Below are 26371 nucleotides of genomic sequence, written 5' to 3'. Positions count from 1 at the left end.
GAAGTTGTGGTGTTAGCAGTAACTGTAGAGCTGTTTTGTGTTCTTCGAAAAAACCATTCTGAGAAATGGGAAGATAAAGGGATATGGTATCATAATATGTAATTATGCAATAAGCATCCAAAAGAGGAAATTACCCAGTTAAAAGCAATGAGTGGTTTCCTTGAATAACAAAGGGATAACAATGTGAGTTTTAATCCAGGCCAATAATAGAACTAAGTATCTTCATACATGTTTATGTAATGTGTAATTAAAGATTGTCATTGCCGAGGTGATTTCCATGGCAAGTTGAGTTATCAGTAGTTTATTAAAAGGTTATATTTACTGTATACATTGTTGCTTGGTGTTCTTGTATTTCATTTTGTTTGATAAGTTGTGCAGCAGTTCCAGATGGGCCATAGCTTCCCTTTGTGTTTGTGTGTAGTATTTGAAGAAATCAAAAATAATTCAGGGTAACTTAGAGATAAAAATGATGCACCAAAGTATTTTTCTGCTGGAGAAGAGACAAAGTCCATAACCCAGTTGATCACTGCAGAAGAGCAGATTGCTCCCCAAAGTAACATAGCAGATAAGGATTTTTGCATTGTTGTTCATGCGTGCGCAAAGTGCGCGATCACCAGACCGGTTGTTACACCGTCAGTATCCCACCCCTGCCTATACTTTGCTGGCGGTTCTATTTACAGGTTGAGGATTCTTAGTCATACAGACTGCAGTTAGTCTAATCGTTTTTATGATTTGCTAAAAGTCATTTCTCTCCGGTAGGAATGTAGAAAATTCAGAAGTTAGCTGGCAATGATCATGAGCAGGAAAGTTACATATTAAGCTAAGAGTCTTTATCTCTTCAGTTCTATGTGCTTTTTCCCTCATGCATAGGCATTCAGCTAAGCATAATAGACATTTTATTCAAATTATTAAGTAAGAAGTTATCACACAAAGACTTTATCTACCACCATCTACACAAATCTATTGAATCTGCATTTCCATTGCTCTAATTTTATTTTTGACATTAGTTTGCATAGTTCATAATGTATTTGCTGTGGGATCAATTGGTAAATTATCTATGAAGAATGCTAAATAGTAGGTTGTGGCTAACCCTGAAGTTGGGGAGTATGATTTAATTTTTTCTGAAAAGTTGCTTTTTTGAATTAGGGATTTTAAATGCTTGAGAAGGTTATACAGCAAATATAAACTGGCAACTGCTGTGATCATGTCAATCATACCATTATGATAAATGGTGCATTGTCTGAAATTTCCAAAAGAAATTAAACTGATGTGTGTCCAAAAATGAATTGAAAAATATAATTTTTAAAAGAACTTAAAATTCGGATACAAGCTTAGAGACTAATAGTTAACTAAAAGTCATTTCCTTTCAGTAAGCTTGCTGCTTTTTGTTTTTGCTGATGACTTTTCAATTTCCAATGGAAATTAGTAATAGGTTAGAAGCTTGCACCATGCAGACTTATTACATACCATTTTTAATGTTATTAAGATAATGACCAATGGTCATCCAAAGAATGAATGATACGGATCGGTGGCCTGAGGTAAACAGGTTGTCCCAGAATAATAGAATTTGGGTTACTAAGATTGTATTGGAACCAGAATAGTATTTACCCAAGAATATATAAATAGTTTATTGGTCTCCATAAAATGTTAGCAACCTGTCATATCTGTCTGTCCATCCATTCTTCCCTCCCTCCCAGGGTGAAAAACCACTCTTTAAAGCTAGCATCCTTCTTTATGCATTGTTGCAAGGCAAACACACTAAAATTCCATTGAGAGAGCACCTGCCATGTTGTGCTAAGAAACAATCAGCCACATCTTGTAAATTTTACAAGGTTGTTCAGATCCATTTTATTTTACCCCTATTATATAAACTGGTTGAAGACAATCAGATCTTTTGGAAAATTCAAAATCTTCCATCATTCACCCAGTAGCTAGGTTCTGGTTTGCCACAGTGGAAATAAGGCAAAGGCTGGGACAAAGATAATGTTGATTTTCCTTTCATTTTCATTATGCCCTAATAATATACGTTTCTGTTGAAATGCTCTAATAATACAGTTATTTTGTTGAAATAATTCTTAAGAATTATTTTGTAATGGATTTAGTTCTGTTGTGATCAAGATTATAACATAACTTTAATGCTAAAAATATTAAGTTTTTGAGAATTGTGCTGGTCGTTAGGTAAATAAAGATGACTTGTCATACTAAAATATTACCATCATGTGCCACCATAAGCAATAGAAGATAAATAGGATATGAAAGTAGGGATAACTAATCATTAAATGCACCCATTGTTTGGGTTTGAATGACTGATATATTTCTATTACTTTATGTTCTGTGTACAGTTTTGTGGACTGCCATATTTAATGCCCAATTTAATGCCTGATTCACTATTTACAGAACATGATCCATTTCAGAGGGGTTTTTTATGAGTACCAAGTTTATTTCCTTCTAGAAGCACAATTTAAATAAAGGTATTTCCTTATTGGAGAGAAAATAATAACAAACCAGAGGTTTTCCGTCTGAGTCTTGTGCTTACTCAAGAGCAAAATGATTATGTTGAAGATGCCGTGTATCAAGCTACTTCTGAAACTTCATTTGTATAAATTAACTATCATTGCCTTGAATTAGACAAAGAGTAACTGGTTAAACATTTTAGCGTTCACAGAATAGGCACATAATCAAATCAAGAGTCAGGCTTTATTTCCACTTTATTTTTATTTACTTTTTAACCATGCCTGCTGATCCTGTTCTGTAACTGAATGCTGCAGTGCCATGTAGTAAGTTCACTTACGAACTGCTGTGTACTCTGCTGACTGGCACTCCATTTGTAGTGCAGATAGTTGGGAACCCATATAGTTGAAGACAGCCTGCATATAAGGAAGCTTTGTATAGTGGTTTTGCATTAATCTCAGGGAAGTGGCCCCCAACCTTTTGAGCAGTAGGGACTGGGGTGTGGTTTCAAATACTACCTAGATCAGGGTGGGCAAACTACGGCCCGCGGGCCACATCCGGCCCGTTGGTCTGTCCAATGCGGCCCGCCCCTGAAAAAAATCGCTGCCATTGGTCTGTCCAATCCGGCCCGCCCTGAAAAATATTGCCCTGTGCCGCGTGGCCCCCAAAGCTGCAAAACAGTGCAGAACGATCTAGGGGTAGGAAAGAAAAGAAATTTGCAAAGGCCTCGGCTGGGAGTTCGAAATCACCTTCAGTGCGACCTCTCCGAAGGTGAGTTCCGCCGATTCCCTTTTTTTTCCGGGGCTTCCAGGCTTAAACTTTGCAAAGGCAAAGCTTGCAGGCTGGAGCGTCTTCCCGCCGAGGAGCGGGAAGGGTTCCAACCGGCGGGCGGGCGGGCTGCTTGGAGCCACCTAAAGCTAGGCCGCTGCTGGTGGAGCCTTGCCCTGCCTTGGTGCCCCGTTCCCAGCTCGGCGGTCCTGCTCGGGTGGCACTTTAAAGCCTGCTCCCAGCACCCGAGCAACTTCCCAGCAACTTTCCGCTTCGTTTTAACTCGCGGGCACTCGCGCCTGGCCCTGAGCCGCGCAGCGGAGGGGAAGCCCGCGGGCAGGCGGGCGGGCAGGCAGGCTGCTTGAGGAGGCGACCCGGCGGCGCTCCGGGCTTCCTCCACCGTGCGGCTCGGGCGAGGTGCGAGTGCCCGCGAGTTAAAACGGAAAGTTGCTGGGAAGTTGCTCGATTTCCGGGCTTCCAGGCTTAAACTTTGCTTGGGCGGCACTTTAAAAGCCTGCTCCCAGCACCCGAGCAACTTCCCAGCAACTTTCGGCTTCCTTTTAACTGCGTGGGCGCCGCGCCTGGCCCCAAGCCGCGTGGCGGAAGGAAGCCCGGCGGGCGGGCGGGCAGGCTGCTTGGAGGAGGCTCCGGGCTTCCCCTCCGCCAGGCGCAGCGCCCGCAGTTAAAACAAGCCGAAAGTTGCTGGGAAGTTGCTTGGGTTTCCGGGCTTCAGGCTTAAACTTTGCAAAGGCAAAGTTTGCAGGCTGGAGCGTCTTCCGCTGAGGAGCAGGAAGGATTCCGTCCGGCGGGCGGGTGGGCTGCTTAAACTTTGCTCGGGCGGCACTTTAAAAGCCTGCTCCCAGCACCCAAGCAACTTCCCAGCAACTTTCGGCTTCCTTTTAACTCGCGGGCGCTGCGCCTGGCCCCGAGCCGCGCGGGCAGAGGAAGCCCGGTGGGCGGGCAGGCTGCTTGGAGGAGGCGACCTGGCGGTGCTCCGGTAGCAGCAACAGGCAGTTTGCCCGGCTCCGCTCAGGTGTCCGGCTGGGGCTGTCAGGAGTTGCTACCGCCGGCGCAGCTCTGTGCGGCTCCAGTCCCGTGTTGCCTTGGGAAGGAAAAGGCAAAACCAGGAGCCGCTGAGCCTGAGCCTCCGGTGCCGCTGCTCCCGTTGCAAAGCACCACCGCGGCTCTTCCTTTTAGCCTTTCCCTTCCCGAGGCAACGCGGGACTGGAGCCGCCGGCGGTAGCAACTCCTGATTCAGGGGCCTCCGAGGGGAGGGGAAGGAGGAGAAGAGGGGGGAAGGGGGGGCGATTCCCAAAAATCTTGTGCTGACCCGCCCGTCTGTCAAATTTTAAAAGTCAATGCGGCCCCCGAGCCAAAAAGTTTGCCCACCCCTGACCTAGATCCATTGAGTACCCCTGCCTTACAGCACAGGGAACAATGACTATGCTGGAATATTCTGTGTAGTATCTATCCATAGAAGATAATATTTGTAGCTCAGGGTTGAGCTGCTCTCTGAGCTGGGTTGTTTCCTTACAGATGTTTCACTACCAAACTAGGTAATATCACCAAGGATAGTAGGGAATGGGATTTGCTTTCATTTTATATACTAGTGATTTGCCCTGTCAATGTTGGTGGGGGTGGTCTTGGTGATTCCTTAATTAGGCTATTTACTGTTAATTTGTTTGTCTGATTTGGTAGTTCCTTGACTGGGTATTGTTTACTACTTGATTGTTGGTCTAATATTGATCTTGCTGTTCATCTCTGCTCATCTGGGTGTTGATTGCCGGTGAGGAGGTGTTTTAGTCTCTTTGTTTCCTTTTTGGCTCTTTGATTGTCTCTTGTGAATGGTATGTAGATGTTGTTTAAGGTCTCCAGAAATGCTCTAGCTTTGTTGGACTTAGCTTGTTCTAGAATGCTCACAGTTTCCCAGATTAAGCTATGGTTAAATCTGTCCATGTGTTGTGAAATTAAGGAGTTAATTGTTGAGTTGTGTAGTATCCAATTAAGTATTGCTGCAGTGTTGTGATGTATCTTGTCATTAAAGAACATGATCTATTTCATAGGGGTTTTCTCTTTATGAGTATTAAGTTTATTTCCTTCTAAGAAATACAATTATTTAAGGGTATTTCCTTATAGGAGAGAAATTAAAATAGTAACAAATGAAAGGTTTTCAGTGTGACTCTTGACCAAAATGATTAAGTAGGTTAAGATGCCATATTTTGTTCTGTAGATACCCATGCATTAATGTAAATTCCTACATAGCTGTATAGCAATATTTGCTTTTTGCCATTCTGTTTGCAAAGGTGAAATCAGTTCATCCTCAATTTTAAACTGAGCATAGTAACCCTATTATGCATAACTGAATATTTAACCTGTGTATGCATAACCTATCCATGAATATTTACCTAATATCATTTAATATCAAAAGAAATTATGATTTGTCTGCTGACTTAGGACTTGCCTCAGGATGGTATTTATAGAAAGACATTGGTTCACACTGGCATTTATCACTCTGCAAGCAGAGAGAGAACTCATTTAACTACCGTATAGTTGCCCGTTGCACTTAAAACCATCTAGCTTTAACTCTTTAGAGACCTTAGACCAGGGGTCTCCAACCTTGGCAACTTTAAGACTTGCGGACTTCAACTCCCAGAATTCCTCAGCCAGCAAAGCTGGCTGAGGAATTCTGGGAGTTGAAGTCCGCAAGTCTTAAAGTTGCCAAGGTTGGAGACCCCTGCCTTAGACTGCCCACGCCCCCAACTGTGCTTCCCTTTTTTTGCCAGCACTAACAAAGAGAGCACATATACACACAAAAACACGTTTGCTGATGAAAGGCAAAAGCAAAACCTCTGGACCATTCATTTGGAATTCATTCCGGAGGTGCTGGACTACTTTTCCATAATCATGGTGTGATATGTGATTTCTTTTCTCTACTGATGGATATAGCTCTTCCAATGAACAAATAGGATATTTCTTCCAGAACCCTGTGTCAGTAATGGTCTCTGGTGAAAATCTTTGTCAAATAGAAGAGACCAGATCATTTTAGTTTTTAGTTCCAGAGAGCAATAATAAGAGTGAATCATCTGTTGCAGAAACGTTCCTCTGGAAGTAGGTAGGTAGATTATCTACTTACCTCAACTGAGAAATAGCCCATTCCCTAGATCAGAATTTCTCAACGTTGGCAACTGTAAGATGAGTAGGGTCCAATTCCCAGAATTCCCCAGTCAGCTGTGTTGTCTGGGCAATTCTGGGAGTTGAAGTCCACCCACCTTAAAGTTATGAAGGTTGAGAAACACTGCCGTAGGCAATAGTAGGTCCTCTATTGCAGTGGCCCCCAACCTTTTTGTGCCGCGCCCGGTACCGGCATCACAAAATCATCCGCGGCCCGGTACCGGCATCACAAAATCATCCGCGGCCCGGTACTGTCATCACAAAATCATCCGCGGCCCGGTACCGGCATCAGCACGCATGGCAAGGCGAGCCAAGTGACCGGCCAGCCAGCCGTCCCCGCTTCTCCCCGTCACCTTCAACTCCTCCTTTGTTCCTGTGTCGATGGGCTTCACGACAGCTTCGGGACGGTCGCCGGCTCGCCTTGCCATGCGTGCTGAAAGAATCCTCGCGCCTTAGTTTTGTTGAACCACCCCCGATGAAACTAAGGCGCGAGGATTATTTCAGCACCCAAACGCCGCTTTCTACCGGAAAAGCTCACCGGAAGCACTTTTTCATCAAAACAAGATGGCGGCGCCCAGCAAACCGGCGGCCCGGTAGAAATTGTTCCACGGACCGGTCCCGGTCCGGGACCGGTGGTTGGGGACCCCTGCTCTATTGGACCATAAATTTGGCACCTACTAATTCAGGTTTCAGTCTTAACGTTTAAATAGTTTTAATGTTCCAGTCCTCCAGAGTTTATGTGCTGAAGAAAGCTCTTCAGTAGATTTTTAAATTTCCTGCATATTTTACACTTTGTAGTTTTTAAAAAAATAAATTTATTTTTAACTTTAATGTAGTGGAGTGTAGGATATTGATATACTTATATACTTACAAAAGTGAAAAGTTGGACTTAACATTGTCCCCATGTTTTATTTCAGGAGATTGAACCTCCTAATCATTGCACTGAACACTTATAAAATGAGGAAAAAGATGATTTTTTTCTGTATTTCTGATCTAATTTTCTAATAATTTCCAGGTCTGCCTTCTTCATTGCTTCCAGCTTGTTTAGAAGCAGTAATGGCAACAGAATGCATTAAGAATTGTTGTAGAGGATGTTTATATGCTAACAAAGAAAAACATAATGGTAAGTTTAACTAATTTAAATATCTTATTTTTTTAATGGTGAAATGACAAAACTAGTAACTATTGCTTGGGAGGAGCAATTATTATTTTCAACAGTGTCATGGGTAAAATTTGTGAAAATCTAATTGTGATGTCATAATATCTGATCCTAAAAGAACCGATTATAGGTACATTTAGTACTGCAGGGTGGTAATCTTAAAGTGAACATTCTCAGCCAATATGGCAAAAAGGAAAATATTGTGGGAGACCAAAATAACACTCATCAGACCGTATAATTGGAAGGGGCCTTTTAGGCTCCCTAGCCTACCTCTAGTCCAAAGTAAAGCTTTGCTAATAGATGGCAGCTCGCTTTCACTTGAACTCATGCACTAACTATTGTACAGGTAGTCCTTGACTTATGACCACAATTGAGCCCAATATTTATGTTGCTAAGCGAGACAGTTGATAAGTGAATTTTGCCCCATTTTACATCCTTTCTTGGCACAGTTGTTACTGTTAGTAACATGGTAATGTTAGTAATCACTGCAGTTGTTAAGTTAGTAACATGGTTGTTAAGTGAATTGGGCTTCCCCATTGACTTTGCTTGCCAGAAGTTGAGAAAAGGTGATTACATGACCCTGGGATACTGCAACCATGATAAATATGAGTTAGTTGCCAAACATCTGAATTTTGATGATAGGATCATGGAGATGCTGCAATGGTAGTTAAGTGTGAAAAATAGTCGTAAGTCATTTTTTCAGTACCATTGTAACTTTAAAACTTTAAATGAACCGTTGTTAAGTTGTGGATTATTTGTATCTCTTTCCAATTTGATGGGCAGAGTTTCAATTCCATTTTGGAATGAGTTTTTCATCTCCTAGGCTGTCATGCTATCTAGCCCACACTTGCCAGCTAACTTGCTAATCAGAACATCATGTTGTACTTTATGAAATAGTTTGTCAAAATCAAAATATTTTACAGATGCTTAAGGAGGCATAAAGTTGGCCATACTCCAGTCAACTGGCACTTTACCTTTTTTCTGGGATATATAATGATGTATGTAATGATTAGAATTAAGTTTTGACTGTATTTATAATTTTAAGTAAACTGGTATTTACTGCTTCTGAGACCTTCTCTTAACCAGCACTGACAAATAATTGAAATCATCAGTTATAATATTCTAGAACCATTTGCAACTGTCTCAAAATTGATATATTTACCATTAACTGCTCCATATAAATTTATTTGTCTGTGATCCTATTAAAATACAAAATATCATGAATTAAGTACTGAATGCATTTGGTTCTTTTTGTGTTATATAACAGCCTCTCTGGAGAAACAGTCTACAGTTACTGACAAGTATACATCAAAAGTAGTGGAGAAACCTCCTTTGTCTTCTGTATCCATGAAAAAGCAGGTTGGCTGTTCAGAAGATTATCTTCTCTCTAAGTTCCCACCAGGTGGCAAAGAAATACCCTTTGTAGTTCCTCAGTTCAAACTTGCTTACATCCAACCTCGGAACCTTAGTAATCCACACCTTGGGGGACTTCAAGGTAAAAACATGAAAGAGTGTAAAATTAATGTGTCTTTTTGAGAGGCTGCCTTTTGATGCATTGGAAACCTGCTTATGCAATTGATTACTTGTTCAAATTGCTAATTAAGATCAAACTATATAGATACATGTAGCAAAAAGTGATCTTCTGTAAGACTAGGTAGATAGAAGTCGTCCTTGGTTTCTCACCAGTCTCCCCTACACATACAACATTGAAATAGGCCATTGATACTCTTTAAGCTTTAATGAATAAAGTAAAAACACAGCTTTTCCCCATAGGTTTTCTTTTATTTGATGTTTTTACTTGTGTTTGATCCTTTTGGATTGTTACCTGTTTTTGATGGTGGCTTAAAGCTAAAAAGCAAGACCAAAAATAGTATACAGTAGGCTCTATTAGTTGATTTGTTTGTAAATTCTATAATGAATTGTAGGTTATTAAAGTATATATTTTTGTTACTGTTTCGGATTATTCTGTGACTTCATGGAAGTCTGTCCTCCTATCCATCACTCGTTAACCTAAAATGCATTTCATTGACCGTGTGCAAGAAGGAAAACTCCTTTCCAAAACCAACTGAGATTGGTTTTAGTCTTTTTATTCTTTAAACATGCAGATCAAACTTTTTAAAAAACTGCTGTTTCTTTCAGATGATGGTTTTTATTCCAGCTGCATGACTTAATCTGGATTGGACAGTAGAGCAAAGGCCTTGTTTCAGCCAGATATAGGTCCCTTCTCATGACAATATGCTTTTTTGTTCCTACTTCTGAACTTGCTAGCCTTACTTGTCCCTAGAGTCTACTGAATGAAAAAAAAACAATATCTTATTGTGAAAGGCATGCCAAGGACTCTCAGAGCAGAGAGTTATATAAGCCAGAAGTTTAGAGTATTCCTGGCATTACAATCTAAAAAAAAGTCAACTGTTTTGTGTTACTGGAAATTTTAGCTCTTAATGTTTAAACTATTCCTAAACATAGTTTTAACCACATAACAATCCTAGAATAATGGACTTGCACATTAAATCTGCACTTGTGGTTTTATAATATAGAGCAGTGCTTCTCAAATTTGACAGTTTTAAGATGTGAAGTTCAACTCCCAGAATTGTCCTGCTAGCCATCATGATATATAGAGCAGGGGTCACCAACCTTTTGGACCTCAGGGACCACCAAACTCATGTTTAGATCCCAGGGACTACTAACTGGTTTTGTGGACATGGCCTAATTTTTGGCTGTGGCTTGGTGGTCATGTGACTGGCTGGGCATGGCTTGTATGTAAATATTATAAATATTTATATATATATTGAATTTTTTATAAAAAAGAGCAACTTTTACCCAAAATCAGGCAAAGCAGGCAGGCAGATTGAGTTGCTCACAGAATCACAGATTCATTCAGAGATCTATCTATCTGCCATTGGCTAGCTCAGTCTGTCACATAAAATTTGCTTGCAAGCAAACTCATAAAATTAAGTCACATCTCACTATGTATGTAAATATTGATTTTTTTATTAAAAAAGCAACTTTTATCCAAAATTAGGCAAAGCAGGCAGATTGAGTTGCTCACAGAATCATTCAGTGATCTATCTATCTGCCATCGGCTAACTCAGTCTCTCAAATTTGCTTGCCATGAATCTGTACTGAATTTGCTTGCAAGCAAACCTTCAGTCCTAAGGGAGGTTTGGCTGTGCTTAGCTAGAAAGCAAGAAATCCAACCATTTCCTGCTTCCTAGCTAATCTAAATGTCCTGGCACAGAACAGCAGAACAGATGATGGTCGGAAAAAGGAAAAATAGCAACTTACCAGACAAGTTTGCCGAGTAAGGAGTGAGTGGGCAGGGAGGGTTCCTGCGGGCCGGGTTCCCGTGGGCCATGTGGGCTGAGCAGCCTTGTGTTTCTGCGCAGACTGGATTAATTGCTTTGGTGAGGTGCTCTGGGAGTGAGATTTCTCTGTGGCCCACCAAAATTTTCTCATGGCCCACCAGTGGGCCGCAACCCACTGTTGGCGACCGGTGATATAGAGGATACTTGCAGTTCCTTCTTTTTCTGAAATGCTCAATTCCAAGCATTCTTATCATAATAATAAATTTGATCAGGAAAGTGAATTGGGATGACTCTTGTAACTCCTTTGCCTCTTTAATGATTAGAAGAGAAATGAGAACAACATTGAACAATTTCTAACCATCTAAAATAAGCCATGTTCTAATGTTAACTTCTGTAAATTAAGTTGTTTTAAGTATAATTTCCACCAGGTATGAAACAAGATACCAAGGGTGCATCTGACTGACTGCAAACTGAATAGCAAAGCATCTTACAAGTGTGCTTATTTATTTGTGTTATTTGGGAGCTGCCCAACACCACAAATCCCTTATGGAGGTGCCCTTCAGATAGGTTTAAAAACCTAACTGCATGGTTTGATGCCTTTCTGATGAAAGTAGTGAGGCTTTCAGAATTGATGTCAGCTCCTTGAGATGGGCCAAGCCAAGAGACAGACACTGTAGGGATTCTGGGTGTGCTGCTTTATTGTAGTGGGGTAGAGTAACAGAATCTTGAAAGTGTTTCTCTCTGCCCTATCTGTTATTCCTCTCTTATAGCAGAAAAAATCCTGATGGAATTATTTCAAATTTCTTCCTCATGCTTTCCATTTTTTAGGACCGAGTTGCCATTTCACTTCCTTTAACAATTCATGCCTTCCTTGCCCAAAGCCATGCCTACATTCCTTTTACAGGGAGAGGTGGGTTACATTGCCTCTTCCAAACTTTCCATGAGAGCTCCCTGTTCACCTAAACAGAAACCTTTTGAAGACTTCACTTAGAAACAATCCTTGCATATCACATTGAGGGTTCCTTGTTGCTTTCTGAGCTGGGTTGTTTTCTTGCAGACCTTTCATTACACAAACTAGGTAACATCATCAGTGTTAGCAAAAACTAGCATGATGATGTTACCTAGTTTGGATAATGAAACATCTGCAAGAAAATGAACCCAGATCAGAGAGCAACAAGGAACCCTCATTTCAATTCTGAGCTATAAATACTCTCCTTTATTGGTATTATCAAGTCTATCATTTTCTGATACTTGGTGCATGACCCTTACTCCTCTCTTCAGTAATGGCATTCTTTCCTTGTTTGTTTTTCCCAAATATTTTTCTTTAGCCCACAGAAGCAATTTATGAAAGACCTAACTATGTGTCTATCTTAAAACATCCATACTATTTTTGGACTGATGGCTCCCTCTTGTTCTTTCTATACCACCCCACGTTATTTCATGGTTGATAGTCTTTTTGGTAGCCATGGCATTGGCCTGTCAACCTGGTAAACTCTTTTCCGTATAAAAAGATCCTGTTCCCCCTTCACCCAGATATTTCTTTCTTTCCAAAGTCTTGGAAAAATGACAACATTTTTCAAAGCCTTCTGCTTGAATCAAGTTTTCCTCACCATCTTGGCCATCTTTAGAAACATAACTTTTTTTAAGGGCGGGATATCTCTAACACTGACTTGCTATTTGGACTATTTAGTATCATTTCAGTGGGACCGATGCATAATCCTGGCTTTCCAAGGCTAATCTTAAAGGGCATGATCTTCCCTTCAACATTGCTCCAAAGGAATAATTGCTGCCATCAAACTTTGCTGTAGATTGGCCAAACAGCCATATCCAGTTTGTGCTTATATACCACAAGAGCAATAGCAGCATAGGAATCCTTCCTCTGGGTTCTATTCCTACTTGGAGCCAACTGTTTCTCTTCCCCTACAACTCCTGCTGGAACAACCAATTAGTGTAGCTAGTAATGCTTTACAAATGTCAATAATACGCAAAATAAGGAACATGCACTTAATTTCTCCCCAACTTTTTTAAATGTCTAATATCAATATGAAAGTACTTGACTCTAGTAGCAGCTTTTATTTTTGCGATATTATATATTAAAATACTGATTTCTATATAGCCATGAAACATAGGAAAAAGAAACTTGTTTTTTAGAATCTGTTTTAGGCTGACCTCCTTCTCATATTTTACATATAATTTCAGTTCAGTGATGATTTGCTTAATAATGCATCATACTTTTCAGGTTCAGTTGTAACGTCTTTCAGTGATCGGAAAGCAGAACTTTCCAATATATACCATCAAAGACCTCCTGCTGATGTGGTGTATAACCCATTCTATATGCAACTGCCACCTCTTTCTCCAGATTTCAGTCAAGACCTCACAGAAAAAATGGTGAACAAGAGATTATATGGGTCAGGTAAAAGAGTTCATTAGTTGTGAATGAACATACATTTTCTCCATTTTAAAGAATAGTATTAAAAGACAACAGACATGAATTCTGCCCTTTTATATTGTGAATAAAATAAGCCTACATTAAACTAGGAAAACATAAATGTCCTAAAAATTATTTTCCACAACCAGACTAATATTTTTCTACATGTTTATGTGTCTATTTCTGATGGATTTCCCAAATGGCCTTACATTCAGGCTGCTCCTATTAGTACAGTTCTGTATTTTGTTCTTTCAGGCTATTCTTGTATTTGTATCCAGTTCTTGGGCAGGATATTCAAGCTCTTTATTGCACCAAAGCTACATACTTTAGGTACAAGACTCTGAAAGGAAGAAGAACAAGTTAATTTAAAGGGCAGCTTTACCTGAGGGGATAAATCTTTGTAGTATTTATATGGACTGCATTTCTTTGAAGCAAAAGCAGAAGTCTAAGGAAGAAAATAGTTTAAGGATGATCACTATTTGACATAAACTGACCAGGTGAAGTACAGAAAACTCCAAGCCCAGTTGAATGGTTTTGCTTTAGGGAATTAATCAATGAATAGTTTTTCACGAGCATACTGTAACACTTGAGAGCCAGTTTGGTGTAGATGTGGTATTTTAAGAATTTTGTACTGAAATGGAAATACATTTTCTGTGTTTTTTCTATTGGAACCAAGTTTGGATATTATGTGTGGCAGTATTTTTGATTTCCTAACTGCTATTCATGCTACTTTCTGGCCTTTAGTTGGGCTGCTTTCCTTTCAAATGTTTTCCACCTTCGCTTAGCTAGTATAGCAACAGTCACAGGTACCTGCTGTTGTTAGTTTAGATTGGTTGGAGTGATGTGTGAGTGGAATATTGAGAGGGGAACAGCTATTAAATACAAAGACAGACAGAAGAAGATGGTTGTATCTGCATGACTGCCAATCTTCCTGCTAAGTTACTTCAGTCTTATAAAATATTTGGTATATATTTCATGTATGTATCTAGGTGCTTTTATACATGCATACATGTACATTGCTTCAAGATTGACACTGACTTAAACTCAGATGTTGCCAATGCTATTCAGGCTGTATGAAGTTATTTAAATATCCATAGAACATGAACTGGGTTGATTGTTTGAACTTTAATTTACTGTTTGCATGTGTTGTTTCTTTCTGATGTTGTTTAACTTTTGCTGACTCAGTTCTTGGGGTGTGTGAAGCTTTTTCAGACTTGCTTGCTGCTCCTAGAGCTACGATCGGACTTCTTATTGGCTTGTTGACTTTTTTGCTTCTTGCCATTGCAGTCTTGTGCCATAGAGTCATGTCCATTCCTACAGAAGTTAAAGTGTGGCTCTCTTTGTCTTATGTTACCTTCTTGGCAGGGAAAATTTAAGGGAATGCAAGGAATGTAAAGGAAAACTCTCATAAAGCTGGGCAGAATTGTTTTCTAATAAAAGATTCAACCTCTGCTTGACTTTTCCCCGTGTCTGTTTTTGTTTGGTTGGCAATTACTGTATGTTTCCAGTTTTGTCTGTACTAGCAGTCAGCATAGACAGCCACCTGACCTACTCTTGCAACATTAAATAAAAATCGAGGAGCCAAGCTCTGATCTTCTGTTGCCCTTGTTGACTACGGTTAGAACATTAGAAACCAAGAAGAATTTGTCTATGGAGATTCTCAGTTATCTAGGTCACGGTTGGGTACCTAGTATATACCACGGTATCCCAAAAGCGCCTTTGGGATAGGAAGAATCTGGTAGCACCTTTTCTGACTAGCAGGTTGTATTAGAAGGCATAAGCTTTTGTGAGCTACAGCTCACTTTATCAAACATTTGTGCTGTAGCTTATAAAAGTTCATGCAGTTAATGATACTCATTAATAGGAAAAGATGCCACTAGACTCCTCCTGATTTTTTGCCTCTATAGATTGACACAGCTGTCCTCCTGTAATGTCTAGAATATTAGAAATGTCCAGTTGTCTTCCACTGAAATGCAGTCAGTTTGCAGCATTTCAAGTGGTGATGTTTTGCACTGTTTCACATATTTTTATTTGTGATTGTTTGAGTGGCCCAGAGTTAGACTTGTCTGTTCTTAGAAAGTGATAGCCATTTCTCACTTGGTTATGAATCAAAATAATTTATTAAATTTTATAATAGTTTATATCAACCTCATATCAACCACATTCTGGTACAGAATTTTTTCAAGTTTAACATTTTATTGAGTTATAGAATATAGCATAGAATTTTTCAAAACCAAATTGCTTTTGACATTTCTGTTTCTTTTTCAGTTTGTGATTTAAGAAGGAGCACGTTGCCCTGCTCTTCCTCTTTAAGTCATTCTATGTTTGATCTTACAAGCCCACCACAGCACTTTCTTCAGGTAAATAAGTGTTATTTAGTATTAATGTGATTCCAAGCTTTATTAATAATGGCAAATGATTGATTACAGGTACTCTTTGACCTGTGACCGCAAGTGAAACTGGAATTTCAATTTGCTAAATGATGTGGCCATTAAGAGAATCATCATGTGACTGGATCCAATTTTGTGACCATTTTTACTGCAATCATTAAGCAAATCATGTGGTTGTTAGGTGAATAACACAGTTGTTAAACAAACCTGTCTTCCCCAAATGACTTTTTTCTCAGAAGCTGTCTAGAAAGGTCACAAACCATGATTGCATAACAAGATGCAAACTGTTGTAAATGCAAGCCAGTTGCCAAGTGCCTGAATTGCAATCACATGACTGCAGGGGTAGTGCATTGGTTGTAACTTTGAGGACAAGTTGTAAGTCACTTTTTCTGAGTCTGTCCTACCTCTGAATTGTTGTTAAGCAACCAGTCATAAGTAGAGGACTATCTGTAATTCCTTTCTAATATATTTTGATCTCACGATTAGTTCTGTATTTCCTTGTTCTTGTTTTGTTTTATGTTAACTAATCACACTTTTTTTTTTTTTTTTTGCTGGAAGAGGTATGATTCTGCCTCCAGTGTACCAAGCAGCATCTCCTCCAGAAAGAATTCACAAGGTAATAACAGGAGTTTAGGTAATGAGCACTGTTGTCTTGTCTTATGTCTGGTAGTGATCTGGTAAACTGGGCCTCATATGATGAGAGGGACCTGTGAAGGCCGGAAATACCTGATACAAGCATGCTATAGATGTAGGCCAATATAGGTCCTACGTTATATTTTTATAAAATCAAAATATATTTTGACTTAAAAGTTCCAGAATTTCTGTTAATACTTCTCTTTCTAGCTTTATTAGAAGTGGAGGTTACACTGGTATCTTAATAACAGCTAAAAATAGACTTAACCGGAAGAAAACTATAGATTGGAATAAGTTATAGCCTTAAGCTTAACTTAAGTTGATTAAACCCAGCAAACATGAGACCTAGTTAATATATATTGCATGACTTCCTAGACTACAATATTTGATATAATAAATAGATAAATAATTTTTTTAATCCTCAATATTAAAAAAAGAAAGAAAACTCTCTCCCTAAGCTCCCTTAGCTTGTAAAGCTAATATATCCAGAGTAGAGGAATTTCATAAAAGTGGTTTGCTGACCTCCTTATTCTCCACATGGAAACTTCTTTACCTATGCATATTCAAATATATAACTACAATATGAATTGGTACAAATGTGGAATGGCTGAACCATAATGGCTTTTAGGTGGAAAAAAAATCATTGGAAATTCTGAGTAGTTAGGGCACAGGTGTCAGTCAGTACATGGGTGTCAAGTGGTACTAATACCACTCTATAAAGCCTTAGTAAGACCACATCTAGAGTACTGTATCCAGTTTTGGTCACCACATTATAAAAAAGATGTTGAGACTCTAGAAAAAAAAGTACGGAGAAGAGCAACCAGGTTGATTAGGGGACCAGAGACTAAAACATTTGAAGAACGGTTACAAGAACTGGGCATGGCTAGTCAAGTGAAGAGAAGAACCAGGGGAGACATGATAGCAGTCTTCCAAATTGATCTGAGGGTCTGCCACAGAGAGGAAGGGGTCAAACTATTTTCTGAAGCACCTGTAGGCCAGACAAGGAATAATGGATGGAAATTGAACAAGGAGTGATTTAACCTGGAAATAAGGAGAAACTTTCTGACAGTAAGAACAATCAACCAATGGAACAGCTTGCCCTCGGAAGTTGTGGGAGGGCCATCACTGAGACTTTCAAGAAGAGATTGGATTGCTATTTGTCAGAAATGGTGTAATGGCTTGGGCGGGGGGGTTGGATTAGATGACCTATAAGGTCCCTTCCAACTCTGATTATCTGTTATCTGTCAAACTCATGGCGTCACGTTGCCGTCATGTGACATTTCGTGACATTTTTCCTATTTATGGAGCTGCGTGTGACGCGTCCAGCCTGTGGGCTGCCAGGTTGACATCCCTGGGTTAGGGAAAATGAAGGCCAGGGATTGGAAAAATCCACTAAAGCAAAAAACTCTTGTCTGTAGGAAATGGGCAAATATTGAATAGTAAGTGAAGGTACCATGTAGAAAAGAGAATGAAATGACATTTCAAATTGAAGCTCATAAAATCACTGCTCTAAAGCTGACAAAAGGAAGCAAGCATTTTATTAGCATAAAGAAATATTCCTCACACTGCACTGGAGTGAACTTATATTGAGTGTGTTTTTGACGTAGTGCATCCTGTGTTAAGTCATCCTTGCTCAGAATTCTGGGAATTGCAGTCCTACTGCATCTGAAAAGTGGCAGGTTGGCAAAGATTGCTGCAGACTAAAAAAAAGTACTTTCAGAAGCCTAGCATAGTGCATTGTTTTAGATTCATTTGCCTGGTCCTTTTTAGCATACACTTTGCTTGGTAGAGTGATACAACACTGGTGAAAAGGTTAATCTCTTTGGTTCTGCCAGTGCAGGTGTATGTTGAAGAATGTTGGCAACCCACTATCTTGCTAATGTAGTTTTAAAAACACCTTTTATGACGCATTAAGGCAGGATTAGTCATAAACAGCTGAAACACTCACAAATTTGATTTGTATCAAACATGTATTTCCTTATACGTAACAGCTGACATATCCTGGCAGTAGGGAGAAATATTGAAGTCATGAGAACAGGTTTTTTTTTTTTTTTAAGTAGTCTGAATTCACTGGATAAGCTAATGTTTTTTCAGCTTTTGAGAACAAGTTCCAAAAGTGTTTTTGGATTTATCCCCAGATACAATTACATTATCAGGTGACGAAAGAGAATTTGGCAGGCTGAACGTGAAGGTGTGCTACCTTTTTTCTGTAGAACAGATATGGATCACCATCTTGAAAGTAAGTAATCCTAAAAAGCATTCAGTTACTGGTTCTTGAATGGTTCCATTAAGGGCATTTGTGGGGAAAGAAAATCTAGTTTATATCCTAAACTCAGTTGTTAGGCAAGAACCATTAGGTTGACAAATAATCCTCCTTCTAAAAACCACAGTAGTTCCATTTATTATTAAATACGCAGTATAGAGTAACCTGTTCAGAGATACACTTACTGGACAGATTCAAATTAAATAGACAAATAATATGTGCAGCTTTTTAAAAATTTTGTCTCGCCCTACTTTAATTTCATGTTATCCAGGTTTCATTCAAGACTGGTGCATCTGGCTCCTATGAAAAAATAGAAACATCCACTGGAAAGCTTAATAAAGTGTTTAAAATGATAACCATTCTAACTAAAATAATGAAAATATGTGTGAGATTTTCATTAACTATTATACAGTAATACCTCATTCAGTTCTTCTTTTTGATGATTCTATCTTTCTATAACACATGTACACATACATACTCCCAGGCAATCTCACCCACCGTATCTTTCTCTGTGTAATCCCATACACATCCTGAGTACATCTAGGAACAATAAGACATTTTAATTTTATTTATTTATTTATTTTGTTTATTTATTTATTTATTTATTGGTACAATTGCCTGTCTCACCAACAGTGACACTAGGCAGTGCACAATCATATAAAACACCAAATGTAAAACAACAGATAAAAAAATTATAATAAAAAATCATTATCACAACTCCCCCCCCGCCACGAAATATACAAATCTTGTGTGAAGGGGAGATAAAAATGCCCCACTTAATGGATCCATCTAAGCAAGTCTTAATGGACAATGACACCTTTTATTATACATATGAACATCATTATTGATTCTAGCTAGATTTTATTAGCAATAGATGAAATGCTATACAAACTGCTTTATACTGAGTTGGAACATCTTCCATTACATCTACTCTGGATTTAGACATAAAACTAGAATTTTGCTGTATGAAATCCTTTTATTTGAAAATGGGTGGAATTGAATTGGGACAGTGAATATACAGAGTACATACTGTTTCATAAACCAGTACATCTTCAGACATAATATTTGGAAAGAGAATACTTTGTGCTTTAATCTACTTCATTTCATTATAATTTTTATTGTGTTAATTAATGATTATTAACTATGCTGGATTCATGAAAGTATAAGAAAGAGGCATTAGTGTAACTTTTATCTTAGACAGCCAGTATTTAATCACTTTTTCAGCAATAATTATCTAAGGCAATAATTTTAATTGGCAAGGTTGCCTTGAGAGTTTATGCAGTTGAAGAACCATATTTTATAGTAAGATGAATAATGTTTATCATAAATAAAGCAAACTAACATAAGGAAATTAAGCACATAGTTGTGTTTTCCAAGATTGCATTGTTAATTTTCAAATTTGTAGTGCAAAGATTTGAACTGGTCATCTACTTGTGAAGAACATCCTCAAATATCCATCAAAGGAATCCTCACCCTACACAAACCAGTGCAGTTCAGATGTTTAGCAAAAGAAGCTTCCAATGTAAGTGGCCCTTTAAAAAAAAATCTATTTCAAAATTCTTTTACATGTAATATGTGAATTGATAAAAGCAGAGACACAAGAGTGATTATGGATAAGGATTTTCCCCCCCAAATTTTACATTTGACTGTCGCTTGCCTTTAGGACATTGAGTTCATGGAAACCTTTGTGTTTGCTATTAAACTGCAACTTCTCCAGACTGCAAGACTTGTGTTCAAAGTACAATCCCTAATTCCCAGGAGAAAAACTATAGGAGAATGTATTTTGCCCCTGCGAGACCTCAGTTCACAGGAAGTGGATTATTGGCTGATGATAACACCTCCTTCCAAAGCTTTAGTAAGAAACCAATTCTACATTTCTGTACTTGCATAAAGTCCTGTGTATCTCCTTCAAGAATCCTTGGGATATTTTAATTGTCGGTCCTTTTTATATTCATTCATTCTTCCCCACTTTTATCAGGAGCCCCCAATGCTGGGAGGGGGGACATGCAAGGAGAAAAGAGGTCCCTCACTTGTAGCCCCTATCAGCTAAGTCTTCCACATTCACTTCTTCCATTGCCAAATTGCAACCTGTTCCTTTTTATCTACAAGGTAATGTCTGAAAAATTATAAACAGGGTGCAAAGTCTATAATTCTTCAGATATTTCAACTCCTTCTTCCCCTTAACCTGTTGTAAATTCCCCTCCATCCTAGCTATACATTCACAATAGCTATATATCTCTAATATAATAGTAGTTTTTATTCTGAGGCTGGATTATATAACAGGATTTGACTTGTTTCAAAAAGGATAGCCTTAATAAGTCTGTTGATTTTCTCTGGTCTGACCTACCTTGAACAGCTGATATCTTCACAAGAAAATTAAAACTATAATTTTTTTGAGATAGCCTACATAAGAGACCCTTGCAAGGCAGCATCTTACCCTCCTTCATTTACTCCACGAATCAGTGAAATATTGCCTGCTTATGAATACTATCTTGCTTCCTACAATTTGTAAGCCCTTTTTGTGTGGCAAGGGTTCTTGAAAATATCTATCATCTTATTTACTCTCCATATGTACAATAGATTGGCATTCCTCTGAAATGGAGCTACATTGGTAATGAAAGTATTTAAATTATAAAATTCCATCACTATAGAATTTCACACAAGGAAGTTATATTGCAGCTTCACTTATTAACATTTGCCAGAACTGGCTCTAAAGAACCAGAAAATGAATTCCATGAACCAAAGGTCATCCCAACCTCATGAAAAAGTCTTTAGAAATGTAAGCAGTTTAAAAAAAAACAATTAAAAAAAACAATTCATAATCTGGGGGGAAAAGATTCTGCCATTTTAAAGAATGGGGAAATTCTACAGAAATCCTGACAGCATTTTCCAAAAAACATATACAATAGGTTTTTTAAAAAAAATCCCAATCTTGATTCTGGCAAATTTGGAAGGATCAGAACTTACAATTATATAGCATACAAAAGTAGCATTATCAGGCAGTTTAAAAAAAAAAGATAGAGCTAATGTTTGATTAAACTGAAAGTCTGATCTTTTCACTACACACCTGTGTAACAAAATATTTTATTTGTGAAACTTGGCTAAGATGAAGATGGAACATTTCTTTGCTCTTTGACTCTCTGTGCAGGTGTGTTCTGCAGAATTGAAAATAGGCACCTGTTTTCAAGCAGTAAACAGCCGGATCCAGTTGCAAATCCTAGAAGCTCAGAACCTTCCAAGTTCATCCACACCATTGTCTTCAAGTAAATACTATAGTCTTATTGGTCAAATTCCATAAATGAGAGCATGTTTAAATACAAAATTACACATCTCTGTGTGTCTGCTGCTCTGTGTGGTTTATGATTATATAATGACTTTTATATAAAGGCATGTCATATCTTGATCTACTATCTAGCCTTCCCAGATACATAAAAGTAAAAGTAAAAAGAAACAATTTCTTCTGAATCCTCTCAGTTGATCCTGTTTATTTTAAAATATGCTTTCTTAAAGCCTGTTATTTAATATTCAAATATGTTTAGAAGTTTGAATAGAATTATACAGGTGTGGGGGTGGTTGCAGTCAAGATAGCAATAGGCTACCTTTTCTGTTACAATCATTGACTGGCATGGACAAAGTTAACAGGGAAAATTGCATCATCAAGTAGAAGGATGAATTCCATTGGTCTTTATAACAGCCTGATACTGGGAACTGAAGCTGCTTAAGCAGAGTTTGTTTCCAAGAGGTAAGCAGGGTATTCTATGCCTTAAAATGCATCAGCCCTGGAGGGGGGGTATGATATGCCCATCATATTCAAAGATATTGCATCAATTATAATTAACAGTAACATATTCTTTCACTTTGGGATTTCAAACTTCACACAATGAAAACATTTTAAAAATTGTCATTAATTCTACCATAGATTTTTTTGTAAAGATTGTGATGCTCAGCACTGAAGGATTGGTTGATAAGAAAAAAACTCGTTTGCTGAAATCTACTAACAGTCAAGTAAAATGGGGAGAAACCCTGATGTTCCCTGTGAGCCAGAATGAACATGGAATAAACTTTCTCATCAAACTCTATAGTAGGAGCTCAGTGAGAAGAAAACATTTCCTGGGACAGGTTGGTTTGTTTTTTTTCCCTATGACACCCAAAGCAAAGATTTCTGAATTCTAAAATTTAAAATTTATGCAGACTACAAATTTTGCTTTTTAACAAAAATGTTACCATAAATATAATCCTGGTTGAAATAAAAGAGGAATAGGAAACCTGCAGTCCTCCAGATTTTGCTAAATATTGTCCAGCCAGTTAATATTCAGTAATTTCTTTAAATATGGATTTAATTTCATGGCTAGATCCTTTAAAAAATTTATCTCATTATGAATAAATAATTCTGTACCATAAGTAATTTCCTCTTATGCAATTTTATGTCAGAAACCACAGATTTACGACTCAAAGAATTGTCAGATACTAATTTCCATTCCATTTTACAAGACACAGGTAAAGTATTATTAGGAGAGAAAGATTAAATGCTTAGAAGGTATTGTAGCAGAAATCTCCAGATCATGGGATGTAAAAATTAGTCTTTTCCAAAATCCTAAAAACAAAAGATAACAATGTTTTTAGAATCCATTTTTTAAATAAAATGCATATTTTTTATCAGCATATGTGGTCACTCAGCATGCATGTTCTTGATTCATATTTTGTATTGTGTAAACATGATTTTATAGACTAATCAAGATAAATGTCAGAAACAGCTTTTGGCGACTTCTTTACAATGATCCTTTGTTTTTCTTATCGTGCAGGTTTGCTTAAGCAGTGACAGCAACAGTGCAGAAGCTGCTGATCAATGGAGGGACACAATTGCTAATCCAGAGAAGGTTGTGATTAAATGGCATAACATTATTCCAGCGTGATACTGCTTTGAACAGCTCTTTGGGTTCTGATTTGGACTTGAGCCCTGAGGCTTTTGCACTTATTTAAAATGATCAGCCATCAGATAACAAAGAGACAGTAAAGAAATATCTATATGGATGCGTACAATATCGTCTCTGCACAAGAAAATCACAGAGGAAGCAACAGAGTTTAAAAAGGAAGCACAAGTTGGAAAACCTAGCAAAGTACATGAAAAGCCACAGTGAAAAATTAGTGGCTTGATTTATTAATTGATTGTTGATCTATAAGGCTTACATGTGAAACATTTTAATATTTATATTCTAAAACAAAAATTAATTTAAAAACTTTGTATAGATTTTAGTGAAAAATACCATAGAAGGACTAGCCTTCGAGAAGATTTTGTATTAGTGGACAACCATGTTCCAACTATTGTTTTGCTTCTAAAAGTATTCTGTGGACACTTTATTATTTCTACCAACATGTTGAACAAGTGAGCAAGATAGGCAGGGGAGGTAGAACTAATACTTTACCATTTAAATTCTTGAAATAAACATTTTAAGATAATTTTTGAGAATAGTCGTTGTGTTGGATAGTAAATTTGAGAAGCGGGCAGGGAAATAACAATTCTTTTGTTAATCAGTTCAATTTTACAGTTCTTCAGCATAAAATTTGCTTTATTGTTTTGAACAGAGAGATAGATTAATAAGAAGTATTCCAATGATGAAATTCAGTAGAATCTGATCTCAGACTTAGAACTAACAGGGCCCCAGTATTCTATGTTTTAGGAAAACTGAATTCACCAGTCCTTATAAAATGAAAGAAACAAAACAAAATATGCAATCATCATTCTAACCAATTATTTTGAAAAATAAGCACTTTCCCACCCTTCAGTATTTTAAGATAACATATAAAGTGATAAAGGCTAATAGAGCTTGTATGCCAAACAAGTCCATGGATAACTAAATTGGCACCACTTATATAGATTTGTAGAGTCCCCAGATTCTCCAGTCTGAACCATGTGAGACCAATGGCCATAATCAAGCAATAATTTCTAGAGATAAAACCTTTTTAAGGCACAAGGATCTGCATTTACTGCACACAATTCAGTGTCTTGACAACGGAGATATTTGGCAAAAAGATTGGTAGTTGAAATAGGCACTGTGCAGCAGATAAGCCATTGGGGAAAATGGATCAGTAACATCTGAAAAACCTTCATGGGGATTTGAAATGCAGCATGATTTAACTTGAATGCCTTCGTTGCCTCTTTCATTAGATTATCAGTTCACACTGAGCTTTAAATAAATAGGATTCAGTTTGCCTCAAAGCTGTTGCCATATGAACCTGGAAGGGCACGTTTAACATCAACCCTCATGCTGTTGTGATCTCAGGAGTATTTGTCAGATGAAGCTCCCAAGAAGGACATGGAACAATTCAGCCAGAGTTCAGTTCTTTATTTGCTTTCACATAGCAGACAGATTCTTGCCAGACTAAACCCTTACTAGCCCCAGCCTTATGGATGCACCCTGAGAGATTCTAAGGAGTGGTTATCCTTACTTTCTTCCTCTGTCTCCTCTCCAGCACTGAGGTGTGCTGCCTCTTGTCTTCCTTCTCTTTCTGGAATATGCTCTCTCCTTCGTGGGAGACAGTCACTTCCCCCTCTGTGGAAACCATCTCTCACAATACCATTCCTATTTCTCATAACATGGGAAGTACACAGGATACTTATATGCAATGATCAGAAATGAAACCATACATAATTCCAGTAAATGAATATTTTAAAAAATAATTAAACTTCAGAAATTCTATTTCTGCAGCCTCTGCTGAAAACGTTAGGAATTGCTACAAGCAGTGTTACACTACTTTAAAATGTACTGGTTTCAAAAATGACAAGGCTCGAATCTGAATTCTGTTTCAGTCAGACTTGGCTGATGTTGGTGATGTATGAAACATAATGACTTATGAATCAGAAAGTATAGTTGTAGAGTGATTAGCTGGAAGAATCCAGATTTTTATGAGGAAGGAGGAGAAAAAAGGCATTAATTAATTTTCTATGACAGCATAGAAAACCAAAGTTCAGGAGAGATGAACGAATTAAGTGAAAAAGTGTTCAAACTAAAAGCCACACTAAGAAAATCAAATGAAAACAATTATGGGAACATAAAACTGGAGAAGACATAGAACTGTATTTAACTCCAAAACAATCTGGAATAATTCAGGAAAAAAAACTCTTTGTAATCCTCAAAGATTATAATTAGGTAGCAAAAATTTTGCTATGTAAGCAGTCCTTGCTTAACCAGTCACTGAGCAACCATTTGAAGTTACAACAGACAACACCCCAAAAAATGATTCTTCTGGCCAAAAATCTCTATTGGAATAGGTTCACTTAATGACTATCACATTTATTTAATGATCACCATGTTTGCTTAATTATTGCTGCAAAAATCAGGCATAATCACATGGTGACCCACTTAACCGCAATGGGCTGTGATTTTACAACCATTTTTGTGGCAGCCGTTAAGCAGATATGGCAGTAATTCTGGGCTCAATTATGGTCGTACATTGAGGACTACCTGTATGAATTAAATGTTAATTTAGTTGGATTTAAATCTGGAGAAGCAAATGAAATAGTGCTAGGTATAGCAGCTAGTCTTTCGGAAGAGCCCTGGTTCTCGGTCTCAGCAAATAAAAAGCAAATAAATGTGGCTTGCAATGCATTCAATATAGTCACTGTACAGCTGAAAAAATGGATTGTTTAGAAGTTGAATTGGGAATTTAAGTCCAAATTTAAATATCCTGCAGTTCTTTGGTTAAGACGTTTATTAACAATGTACTTTATGTGCATCCAGTTCATGGTAAATGTGATGTTAGTCTGTCATTATAAAAATCATTTTTCTACTCTATTGCAAAATA

The 26371-nt window shown here is 38.0% G+C and overlaps 1 protein-coding gene across 1 annotated transcript in view; it reads left to right on the top strand.

Annotated features, from left to right (window-relative positions):
• TC2N (tandem C2 domains, nuclear) overlaps nucleotides 1-24025 on the top strand; it is a 30798-nt gene extending 6773 nt beyond the window's left edge. Inside the window, exons 2-12 of the mRNA XM_026679198.2 lie at nucleotides 7406-7513; nucleotides 8817-9044; nucleotides 13094-13267; nucleotides 15551-15642; nucleotides 16231-16288; nucleotides 18444-18544; nucleotides 19974-20090; nucleotides 20232-20423; nucleotides 21717-21831; nucleotides 22488-22687; nucleotides 23371-24025. Coding sequence (XP_026534983.1) covers nucleotides 7447-7513; nucleotides 8817-9044; nucleotides 13094-13267; nucleotides 15551-15642; nucleotides 16231-16288; nucleotides 18444-18544; nucleotides 19974-20090; nucleotides 20232-20423; nucleotides 21717-21831; nucleotides 22488-22687; nucleotides 23371-23481 — 1455 coding nt within the window. The 5' untranslated portion in view covers nucleotides 7406-7446 and the 3' untranslated portion in view covers nucleotides 23482-24025. The remainder of the gene's footprint in view (nucleotides 1-7405; nucleotides 7514-8816; nucleotides 9045-13093; nucleotides 13268-15550; nucleotides 15643-16230; nucleotides 16289-18443; nucleotides 18545-19973; nucleotides 20091-20231; nucleotides 20424-21716; nucleotides 21832-22487; nucleotides 22688-23370) is intronic.
• Nucleotides 24026-26371: the final 2346 nt, after the last annotated feature.

This window comes from Notechis scutatus, chromosome 1, assembly GCF_049901735.1.
Source record: "Notechis scutatus isolate UNSWTSFEM ecotype Mainland chromosome 1, rNotScu1.2, whole genome shotgun sequence".
Taxonomy (NCBI): Eukaryota; Metazoa; Chordata; class Lepidosauria; order Squamata; family Elapidae; genus Notechis; species Notechis scutatus.
This window is presented reverse-complemented; position numbering and strand designations above follow the sequence as displayed.